This window comes from Chiloscyllium plagiosum, chromosome 28 (genome assembly GCF_004010195.1).
Source record: "Chiloscyllium plagiosum isolate BGI_BamShark_2017 chromosome 28, ASM401019v2, whole genome shotgun sequence".
NCBI lineage: Eukaryota > Metazoa > Chordata > Chondrichthyes > Orectolobiformes > Hemiscylliidae > Chiloscyllium > Chiloscyllium plagiosum.
The window spans coordinates 15491539-15503805 of NC_057737.1; the positions used below are offsets into that span (position 1 = coordinate 15491539).

At 41.6% G+C, this 12267-nt stretch overlaps 1 protein-coding gene across 1 annotated transcript in view; it reads left to right on the forward strand.

Moving 5' to 3' along the window:
• The window catches only part of LOC122563987 (TNF receptor-associated factor 4-like), a 95567-nt gene that overhangs the window by 75173 nt on the left and 8127 nt on the right, over positions 1 to 12267 (forward strand). The window contains exons 3-5 of the mRNA XM_043718395.1: positions 8237 to 8341; positions 9373 to 9534; positions 11157 to 11318. Of these exons, the coding sequence (XP_043574330.1) occupies positions 8237 to 8341; positions 9373 to 9534; positions 11157 to 11318 (429 nt within the window). The remainder of the gene's footprint in view (positions 1 to 8236; positions 8342 to 9372; positions 9535 to 11156; positions 11319 to 12267) is intronic.

Genomic DNA, 12267 nt, shown 5'->3' on the forward strand with positions numbered 1-12267 from the left:
TTGGGGAGTCCAGAACTAGAGGGCATAGGTTTAGAGTGAGAGGAGAAAGATATAAAAGAGATCTAAGGGGCAACCTTTTCACGCAGAGGGTGGTACGTGTATGGAATGAGCTGCCAGAGGATGTGGTGGAGGCTGGTACAATTGCAACATTTAAGAGGCATTTTGATGGGTATATGAATAGGAAGGGTATGGAGGGATATGTCTGTTTGATTCTTAAATGCCATGATATCCATTTCTATTTACTTATTTTCCTGGAGACAACATGAATGTTGCCATATCAAGTTAAACTCCCTGTAGGAAGCAGTCTCAACTAAGTGAAAGAATCCAAGCCTTTGCAGTGTGGTTAGCAACTATTTAATTCAGCAGCTGGGTTTTCATAGCTCATCCCAAGGAGACAGCAAGCTCATCAATGCACCATGTTAAATCATTTGAGCTAAAGTAGCTTTGTCATCTGTGACTCTTTAATGTGCCTTAAGCTTGGAGCTTCCTGACTTGACGACAAATGCTGAGTCAAATTAACCTGTTCCCTTAGACAACCAGCACAAACCAGTAACTCGTTCCTTAGAGAGGCATAAGGTGCCATTCAGCTCCTCAAGTCTGTTCTACTACCCACTTAGATCAAGACTGATTGATTGATTTGCATCTGACTGACTTTCAATCCATATCCCACGCTGCTCCTACCTGATAAAACCTGGTCATTTTCCATTTCTATAGCCATTTATGGGCAAGGAGGATCCATTCCTCTTGAAAAACCACAAGAACATGCAGTTTTCCAGTAGACGCTGGGAAAAGTTCTTGATGTTTAGCTGTTCAGCATTGGTAATTCTTTCGTTGCCACCTCAGCACCAAACTGCAGCCCCACGAACTCTGTGTTTGTCTGTGAATTGTCTATTGTACAGTCCTCATTTCTACAAGTGAAATGTTTGTCTTCATCAGATCCACTTCCCACAAACCTCCAAGAATTCAAATCACTAAACTCAATCATAAAAGTGCATTGTGAGTAGTTGAACTTTGGACAACACAGTATCTTTCAATAGTGGCCAAGTTAAGAAGCCTAAACAGCTGAGAAACCTACCACAAACACTATAAATAAAACCATCATCGTCCGCTTTAGAATTGAACACAAGCTGTATAACTAAACCCTTTTCCACTGCCAACAGTTCCTTTCAGTTTTTTTTATTTGATTCAGATGGAACTCCTCATTTTGGTCTGACCAGTCCTCCGCTTGACTCTAAATTACAGACAGCTTTATTCAAATGGATGTCAAAGCTCTGTATCTGGTCTGCTGCCCCAGCTTTCCACAGTTACTATTCTGCTCTTTGACTGAGTGACATCAGTTTTGATGCTATTCTTGTGTGCTGGAAAGTGAGATGTACGCTTGGGAGTGTGTTGGATCAGTTACCTCATCCCTTCACAGCAGACCGATCAGTGGAGTTCTGGGTCAGTTCCATGTGGCTGCATAGTGTAACATGTTCTTAACTCTTTGTGGTGTTGAAGGCCTCTTGTGGTTAAACTGATGCCTGTGATTGTGAGGCAGTGGAGGCTTTTGATAGCTTTTCTTTCTCAAATATTGGCATAATTGCCTTTAACTGGGATAGAAAAATGCTATGTTCCTTCCTCTAACTTTGTTTTATTTTACCTTCCTTCTACCCTTAATGATGATTAAATCAAAGCTGGAAGTGCTTTCTATTCCTTCAAGTAAAGGCTATTTATCTTTGAGAAGAAGTACCATTGTGAGGCTCAGAGATCTTCCCATTCTTTATCCCCCACACTAAAATCAACATGTTCCACCTCAAATCAGCAGAATGCTATGCAGTCAAACATTCTGCTGTTTGATCTGAGCAAGCACTGTGTGGCTACAGGCCAGAGGTGGGTGACTGTATCTCTCAAAGATGGCTCCACCTGCCTTGTGAGGCAGTGAGGGCTTGGTTTCTTCGGGAGTCAATTCTTGGGGTGGCATGGTAACTCAGTGGTTAGCACTGCTGCCTCGCAGTGCCAGGGATCTGGGTTTCAATTTCACCCTCTGGCAACTGTGTGGAGTTTGCACATTCCTCCCATGCCTGGGGGGCTTCCTCGACGTGCTTCAGTTTCCTCTCACAGTCCAGAGATGTTTGGGTTAGGTGGATTGGCCATTCTAAATTGCCCCCATAGTGTCCAGGGATGTATAGGTTAGATGGATTAACCGTGGGAAATGCAGGGTGTCAGGGATAGGGTGAGGGGTGGCTGGGATGCTCTTCAGAGGGTTGCTGTGAATTCGATGGGTCAAATTTCCTGCATCCAAATTGTAGGGATTCTATTGTTCTAACCCACACATTCGGTGACTAAGCATTAAACAGATTTGATGTCGCAAAGATGCTGATGTTTATTTTCAAAACTGCCGCTTTCTCATTTCTGTCCAGCTGCTGTTTTAGTTTAATCTCCAGTTGGTTTGTGCCAAGTGTATCTATAGTACAAATACTTGAATGTCAAAGAGTTCAAAGTGTACAATGAAGATGTTGCCTTCAGGTAACATGACAAACTTCAGCGTACAGAAGCTCAGATCTCGCACCAACTTTGAGCTATTGTAAATGCAGCCGTGTAGTGTAGCTGCCTTTATGTAAATAACACTGCCGGAGTAACAACCTTAGTATCCTGCTGAGTATAACTCTGAGATGACATGGGTATTTTATCTTGCTAACCTTTTGAACCTTGATCTTTGTTGCCAGTGATTCTGTTCATTCATAATTGTGGGAGCTGTGAAATGTCTGAGACTGGAGAGAATGTGGTGTTCTGTCAGAGCAGCCTTGCAAGAAGTTTTGCTTTTAGTCACTTACTGGGTGTGAGCAATTCCTAATTGCTCTTGATAAGATGGTATTGAGCCACCTTTCTGAATACAACTGAATTGCTTATTAGGACAATTAAACGTCAACTGCATTGCCATTGTGGGTGCTGATGAAGGATTATGCCCGAAACGTCGACTGTCTCGCTCCTCAGATGCTGCCTAACCTGCTGTACTTTATCCAACGCCATACTTCATTGACTCTGGAGTTGCATATGGGCCATACTGGACAAAGACAGCAGATCTCCTTCTTTAATGTTTTTAATAAACATTTGGATTTCCATGGTCACCACTGAAATTCATTTCCCCAGCTGTCATGATGAAATTTCAATTGCAGCCTCCAGATCATTAGCCGGGCCTAGCAGTATAATTATATAGTGCTGTCCCTCTTATCATTGAGTATAAAATTGATAGAATTTGCACTTGATGCCTCAGTCATTAGCTAGGTGTACTGGAATGGTGAGGAGGCTTCTCTTGGGTGTTTGATTTTCCCTCCCCCTTGCTTTGCATTAAACACCCAACCAAGATCAGTGAAAACGTTGCTTCGGCACAGGCCCCAACTCCTCCAGCCTTACAAGGCTTTAATTTGACCTGGTTCTCCTTCTGACTGAATCTCACACGCAACTAGTAATTTAGACCTGCTGTTCTGGCCATATTACAATAATGTAAGGGATGATGTACTGACTTTACAAGATTACATTGCAAGCAATAACAGTGCACAGCTTTAATTTGCATCAGGTTCAAATTTAAACCTACTTTTACATTGATTCAATTGAAGTCCTGTTTGCTACAAGGACCAAACCTTGGTGATTAAGCAACAGGAACAGAATTTAAATGATGTTGAATATGTTTGTATTCTAAAAGTGCAATGTGAATTTGGGTTTGGGTTATGAGTTCCAAAGCATGCGGTATGCTATTATTTGCTGATCTTTCTCTCCTCTTCCCCTATTGATGCATCATTTATCAAGGCAGCATTTGTTTTCCCTATTATAATGGCATTAAGGCAGATCATTTAGCTTGTGAATATCACCCTGAGCTGCTGAATTGGATTGATGTTAAAATATCTGTGATTTCTAATGTATTAAATAAACAACGGCAATGGTTCATCTTCCAGTGTCAGGCTGAATTATTGCCTAGTTTCTTGAATCTAGCTGTAGACTGTGCTCTTTGTATTTCTTAAACAGTTATGTTTACTTTGTTAAGAGCAATTAATCTGTAATCTTCAGGCTGTCCTACGCATTTTTATCAGCTGTTCAGTGACTATTTAAAAAACCCAACAAATATCCATCATATTTCTGACAGCTTTGCCTGCATTTTAATTCTGTAAGTCTCGTTGTATTGGTGGGAATGCCACTTAATTGCCTGTATAAGCCAACAAGTCTGTGGGTTCACTCAGTTGATGGTTTTAACTGGTGAGGCCACAGAGTGGTAGGTGGAAGCAGTGCCTCAGGCAGTACTGCAACATTTAGACCAGGAGATTGCGGGTTAGATTTCTGACCTATTCTGAATTAGGGTTCAGGATTAGATTAGATTAGATTTCCTACAGTGTGGAAACAGGCCCTTCGGCCCAACAAGGCCACACCGACCCTCCGAGCAACCCACCCACACCCATTCCCCTACATTTACCCCTGACTAATGCAGCTAACACTATGGGCAATTTAGCATGGGAAATTCACCTCACCTGCACATCTTTGGACTGTGGGAGGAAACCCATGCAGACACTGGGAGAATGTGCAAACTCCACACAGACAGTGGTATGTGAATTGGTGATGGGGCAAATAGTCTCCATGAGGCAACTGGCCTCCAGCTGATCTTTCTTTACTCAGTGATTCATGCTGGAACAAGAGGCTTTGTTGGACACTTGGCAAATGTTGGAACAGCTCCATAGTGATAGCCCACTGGGCAGAAATGCTCTCCTCACACTTGGTGTCTGAACTTTGTTTATGAAGTCTGGTACAAAGGTATGTCCAACTGTGCTAGAACCCCTGAACAAAATGCTAGCATCTTTAGGAGCCTGTTGCAGTGAGATTCTAAAAGATCAAGGTGGTTTTAATGTGTGTGGGGTATGGGGGAGGGGGGTGCGGGAAGGGGGGGGGATGCTCATTGTACTCTTGATTACAACATTTTTGACAATGCAGAATGTGTATCAGTGGTTGACAGTTCCATTAGTAAGTGAGCCAATTTATCATTGACTTTGCCATGCTTGCATACACTCAAACCTACCAGATACCTGGGGTGGTGTTTGACTGTCCAGGTAATGAGTCTGGTGAAGAAATGAGTTAAGAGAAAGGAAATAAAAGTCACAATTTCATATTGAAATTGCAGTCCTCCTTCAACATCATTGCTCACTGCTCCTTCTTAGTCATGGTTGATTGTACATGAGCCATTTTGAGATACAATAACTCTTTCCACTGTGGAGTGACAGTACAGCTTTAATCCAGAGAGAGCTCACTATTACTGCTTTGAACTTCTGACTAGTCTTGAAAGGGAACTAGAACTGTCTCTCAGTAAAACTCTACACAGGGTTGCCAACCCTTCAGAACTGGCCTGGAGTCTCCAGCAATTGAAAATTTAATCTTTCTGTTTGTTGTAAAAATATTGGACATGTAAAATGCTATTTAAATTGGTGGTGTGGGGTGGCGGTGAGAATGGTATGTTGATTGGTGGGAGGGTGGGACTGGGCAGTGAAGGCAAGAGATCACATGATGAATCCTTTTGGAATGTGTCCAACCAGTACTGAGAGGCTTACATATGCAAGTTGGGATCAACCTGTCTCCAAACTAGAGCCTTACTTTCTTCCATTTGGGAGCAAAGATGAGGAGAGAAACATTTCGAGCAAAAACACGAAAAAGTTAAAACCTAAGTCAATGCTGTTAAAAGGACAATTCACAAAAAAGATGTCCACTGTCTGGTAGTGTCATGATAAATTCCAAATGGCTCAAATTGAATATTGCAAGGCTTGCTCACAGCTCACTCATCATTGATTTTATGTAGTTACTTTTAGAATTGCACATTTGGAGTCATAGTTAAATTGATATTGAGTGAGTCTGACAGACTTTAAGTTCTAAACTGAATTGGTTTACGTTTTGCAGGAAAGGAGGGAGGAGGCCATTTGCCCATTGAGCCTTTGTCAGCTCTTCAGAGTTGTCCACTTGGCCACATTCACCTGCCCTTTACTCACCAGCTTCTAACTTGGCGAAGTACATCCCCTTTCTAGAAAGCTACCTGAGTATGAATGAGATTTTAATGTCCTAACAACCCTCTTGTGTGTGCTAAAAGTATCATTTTGTAAACTCTGCCCCTTTGCTATTTTTATGATCTTAAACTTCTGTATTCCATCTGTTCTACATGCCTGAAGGAGAAACTACAAATCATCTTCTGGCGCAAGAGGTGGTTCTTGTACTTAAATTTAATTTAAGTCCTTCTGTACTTAGCATTTTACTTTTCTATTTCCCCATTATCCAGAAAATGACAATAAGCCTTCCTATTTTATGATGGATTTAAACCCCACCTGAACTCCGTTGTACGGTTTTCCGGTGACTTTGCCAGTAATCCCTTATGTCTTTATTTGTTTAAAATTATTCTTTGTTGCCTTCTTGTTGCAAACAGCCTTATTTATTGCACCAGCTTTTAATACCAATCTTGCTTGGAGTTTATTGCTCCAAAATAGCAACTCAAGCACTGTATAATAAAGTTTATTATCATGGTCAAATTATAATGCAGTTTGTTCAAACCAATTGTTGTATAATTGGGGTTGTGGTGATTTTTAATGAGCACTTTTCCAAGTTAATTTATCACATGGGGAGTACCAAAAGAAATCACAAGTTGCAGGGAATCTTTCATCATTTAGGAATGATGGCAAAAAATGCAGTAGGCATCTCATTGACATAGTTGAGATGTACAGCACCTTGAACCCATTTCAGCCAAGTGATCCTTGGTAGACACTGGGGGATTCCTACATCTATCTTGGAGCACCTCACCATACAGGAAGTTGGTTTTCATTGGGGTGGAGTATCAGCCAAAGAGAACGTGCAGGAGGAGTTCGTGGGGGAGCTGTGACTTATGTGGCTAAAAGGCAAGTCCAGCTTTCATGTAACAGATGGCTTGCACATGTACTGCACGTGGCCAGAGGATTTTGAAACCTTGGCACTGCAACAAAACTGCAACTATTTCATATAATTTGTGATCTCGGTGAAACCATCACCCCTTGAAAAGCAGGCAAACAGTGAAATGGCCTTGAAATTTACGTTTCATCTGGGGTGTGGTTGTAACCTTCCAGCTCTTAGTAAAATTGTCTGTTACTCAAATCTTTCCTCTTGTAACAATTCATTTTAAAATGTCTGTCAAAAGCAAAAAAAAATCATGTGATATGATTATACCACGCTGAAAGTCTCTTGTCCTTTAACCTGTTGGAACGCAACCAAAGATAAAGCACCATCAAACATTTTAAAGCTTCTCAGGATTACTTCCATGTTTCAACTTAACTTCCATATTTCGTACTTTCTTTAAAAAGATTTTAAATATCAGAAAATATTAGACTCTTGTATTCAGCAGCTTTGCTGTATATAGTAACATTCTACAAATAGCACTTGAGATAATTTCATGTTGTCTAAGGGGTTTATATTCCCAGAATATAGTAGAATCATTAATTTCCAATGATCATTACGGAACCATTAAAATCCAGAATGGGCAGGTGAGGTTTGTTCAGGTCTGCTGTGCACGGCACTGTTTCTGCCAATGCAGCACTGAAGGGTCCTAGCTAGATTATCCTTTCTGTAAGTACTAGGGTGGAAGCTTTAGAGCCGCTACTCTTTATATTTGGACATAAGAGTACTACCAACTGACCCAAAATAATTAATGCTTTTTATTTTTGTGTCTTGGTGCCGATCTTGAGAGTTGAAATGTGGAAGTGTTTGAAAATGGTTGTTACTTTCACCGTCGAGAGTGTGGTACTAGAAAAGCGCAGCAGGTCAGGCAGCATCCGAGGGGTGGGAGAATTGATGTTTCGGGCCTAAGCCCTTCATCATCAGGAACATTACTTCTCCCGCTCCTCAGATGCTGCTTGACCTCCTGTGCTTTTCCAACACCACTCTCTCGACTCTGATCTCCAACATCTGCAGCTCTCACTTTCTCCTCCCTATGTTACTTTCACCCTCTGACAATAAGTATTTCAGAACAGACAGGCCCAGAGTCAATCTCTAGTGAGTTAGTGCATCTCAGTCTGGGAAGTGATGGACCACCCTGGGCTAATTCTGCCACCAAATGATTTAAAAAATAATAATTTTAATAAGTCTTCGCTCAATTATTTGTAATTTTTGAATCTATTTGCTTGTTGAATTTATTATTAATAATCCATTCTTGAGTCACCAGAAAAGTATTTTATTAATTGAGGTTAAGTTTAATGTACTTGCTTTGCAGATCTATCCTGATCCAGAGCTGGAAGCCCAGATCCTGGCTGTGCCTATTCGCTGCATTCACAGTGAGGAAGGCTGCAGATGGACAGGGCAGATTAAACAGCTCCAGGTTAGTCTTTCAGCTGTACTGTACTATATTGTGGAATGAACACTTAAGGCCAGGCTAATCCTCATACATATCATATATTATTGAATTTTAATTGAAGAAAATTTCAATGGGTTGTGTAATTATTTGTCCTTTGGTCTTCCATGGATTTGTTGACAAGGGCACTGTTTGTTACTCACCCCAGTCAGCCTTGAACAACATGGCTTGCTTGGCCATTTTAGAAGGCATTGAAATGTCAACTATATTACTTTGGACCTGGAGTCACAATGTAGTCCAGACCAAGTAAAGACAAGAGATTGCTTTCCCTAAAAGCCATTAACGAACTAATTGCACTTTTATGGCAATGCTGTAGATCATAGTTTCATGGCTACCATTACTGGGACTAGCTATCTATTCTGGAATATCATCAATGTTGAACAATTGAATACTTCTCCAATTTGACTAATTGTCAACAATTGTTTGTAGATTTAGCTGTAGAGAGAGTTCCTAGCCTCCATCTCAACAATGCATCTCAAATCCTCATGACCTGCATCCCACCTTGCTGTACTGTCTTCTACAATAATGGGCCTTGAATTATCATTTTATTTGGTGCTTGAGCCAAATAACATACCAGTAGGTGCTGGACTGAGACCAACAACTTGTAGTTGTTGCAGATCTGTATTCCATCAGTACTCTGGGAGTAATGTATTCCAATAATAAACATTGGGTCTTGTTTTGGTATTTCAGTAAAATTGTTCTCAGTCCCTGCCAACTAACTATTGGGGAGATTCTTTTCAGGACTCACAATGTCAATTTTCTCCCATCTCCCCTCTGTCTGTGCGTTATGGTAGGCATGATATGCTGGGTGCTTTATGATCCGGTCACTATTATCTTTGTGTGAAGCATTAATGGTAAGCGTAGTGGTGAGATGTAGGAACATGTTAACCTGAATGCAGCAGTTACTAACTGCTAACCCAAAGGACCATGTAGGGAATCAACTGTGGACTGACCATTTCCATTTTTTTTTGTTTTGTTCTCTGGTTTGCATTTTGCAGATCCACCTTTCGACATGCCCGTTCAATGTGATCCCATGTCCAAATCGTTGCACAGTCAAGCTAAGCCGCAGGGACCTGGCTGAACATCTTCAGCACGACTGCCCAAAACGTCGAGTCAAGTGTGAATACTGTGGCAGTGACTTCACTGGAGAAGGTTACGAGGTGAGGACACTAGGTCAGCGTGGTATGGAAAACACTGACAAACTGCGAGGCATAGCATCAACCACTCTGATTACACCATGATCGCTTGTTAAAGCAGAAAGTACCTTGCATATACTTGGATAAAGAAAGAATTGTGCTTCTCAAATCCATATCAACTGAATGAGCATCTGCCATTAGTCATAAACTGTGGAAGTAAAGAACGCTCACTGAATCAAAAAGCAGAATAGTGAAATGTTATTTTAAACAAAAAAATGCAAAGTTTTATGTTTTGCATGTCATGTGACTGTTAACATCACATGGCTAATATCGTTGCTTGTTTGTTTCTGTATCAGGAATGCAAATGGCCATATCTGGATTCCAAATTAATCATGTAGATAACAGCTAACCTTTGGGAGAGCATTGACCCAGTCTGGCCTGCAGGAGAGACAATTTGTCTGCATTGAGATTCATTTTATATTACAGCTATTGACTCATGGTAGCTCTAGCTTGATACTCCACTCAGCTAGACAATCGAAGACCAAAAGTATTTCACAAAACTCCTGCTAAAGTGCAAGCTGTTTCACTTTGTCCGTTCATTGTTTCTGATTGTGTATTTGTATATGTGTATGTGAGAGAGAGGGAGGGTGGCGAGTGGGTGAGAGTGTGAGAGTGCACTATTGCTTCTTTAAATTCATAGTAAAGCATCTGTTGTCAAGCAGGACTAAGTGATTGTAATTGCTTGCCTTACTTGAATACAGTGTGACTTTATGGATTAAGTTTTGTAAACACTTGATCCAGCTATGTCTCTTTGGTGCTGTACATAACTCCATGTTCTTTGCCAGTGTTAAAGATACACTCGATTATGACAGCAATGAGAGAAAGAAAGCTAAATGGAGCAGCCCATTGATCTCGATCTTTCATTTTCAGTACAGCCGTGAAACAAAGTGACCTTGTTTTCTGCTTTCTGAATCTATTAAACTTCCTATGAAATGATTTTCTCTTTAGAAGAGGATATTTAACTTCAGTAGTTACATGTGGTCAGTATTTCCACTGCTGGTAACCCTGCTATTTATGGCAAAATGACATTGACAATGAGATAACATTAGTGTGGTATTAATTTCTTTTGGCTCTGACCGGAGGAAATGGTTGTATAATTTCCTGACCTAAACCAGATTTTCTCTGTTGAAGATATGCGATCGATCATTTTAAAGGAACCTGAAGTGGCTGTGCCTCTTTGAAAAACTCCTGAAGATCTTTCCCTAGTTGTGTGCTTTGTATAGCTGTACTGCCTGCTGGTAACTAGAGATGGCTTACATCATATCAGCTCAGGCCAGATACCTAAGGTGAAAGGCCAGTGCCCAACCCATTGGAGTATGGTATTCTATCTGATATGATCACTTGCACATTCTCTCTTGTTTAACTGCTTGAAATGGTATATGGCTGATTAACTGCTCAGGAAGTTGGCTAGAAACATGGATCATGACATGCTTGCCCTTTTACAGCTCACAAGCTAATCCGTAGCTCTGTTTGTTATTAATTGTGGAGATGGGGGGAAGGAAGTGTTGGAGGAACTCAGTTTTCTCTCTCTTTTTATTAATGCATCAGAAATGAGATTGCACTCACATAGTTACTTTGTCCCACAGAATCACCAAGGGATTTGTCCTCAGGAGAGCGTGTACTGTGAAAACAAATGTGGGGCCAGGATGATGCGGCGCCTACTGTCACAACATTGCCTTACAGACTGTCCAAAGCGCACACAGCCCTGCAAATTCTGTGGCAAGGAGTTTGTGTTCGACACAATACAGGTTGGTTCCCTATCTCCCCTTGCCTTCTTTTTGTGAGACCAAAGAGTTGGGCTCAGATTCTGAAGGTGAATGACACAGACATGTCAAAGCACCCAAAAAGCTTTCCCTGTTAATTGATGCTCTGTCTTCTGATGCATGAAATCATTGTGTTTGTTTTACTCACTCACGGGATGGTAGGTGGTGCTGGCTGAACCATCCATAGTTGTTCCTTAAGGTGATGGGGACCTGATGCTTTGAACTGCTGCAGAGGTAGTGTGACCCACCATTGTGGTTCTCCTCAATTAGAGAGGGAATTCCAGGAATTTGATTCAGCCACTGTAAAGGAACACTTATATATGTCCAAGTGAAGATAGTGAGTGGCTTGGAGAGGAACTTGCAGTGGTGACGTTCCCATATGTTTATTACCCATGTCCTTCCAGATGGAGATAGTCATGGGATTGGAAGGGGCTGTCTTGTCGATAGAAACAGCAGTATGCACTGAGTTTCGGTGCTGGAGGGAGTGGATGTTTATTGATGTGGTGCCAATAAATTAGGCTGCTTTGTCCTGGGTGGGGTCAATCTTCTTGAGTGCTGTTGGAACTACACCCATCCAGGCAAGTGGGGAGTATTCCATCACCTTCCTGACTTGTGCCAGTGTGAAGTAGACACACATCCCAAGATAGGAGCATGGATAGGATAAATAGACAAAGTCTCTTCCCTGGAGTGGGGGGAAAGTGAGGACTGCAGATGCTGGAGATCAGAGCTGAAAAATGTGTTGCTGGAAAAGCGCAGCAGATCAGGCAGCATCCAAGGAGTAGGAGAATTGACGTTTCGGGCATAAATCCTTCTTCATGAATGAGGAAGGTGTGCCAAGCAGGCTAAGATAAAAGGTAGGGAGGAGGGACTTGGGGGAGGGGCATTGGGAATGCGATAGGTGGAAGGAGGTTAAGGTGAGGGTGATAGGCCGGAG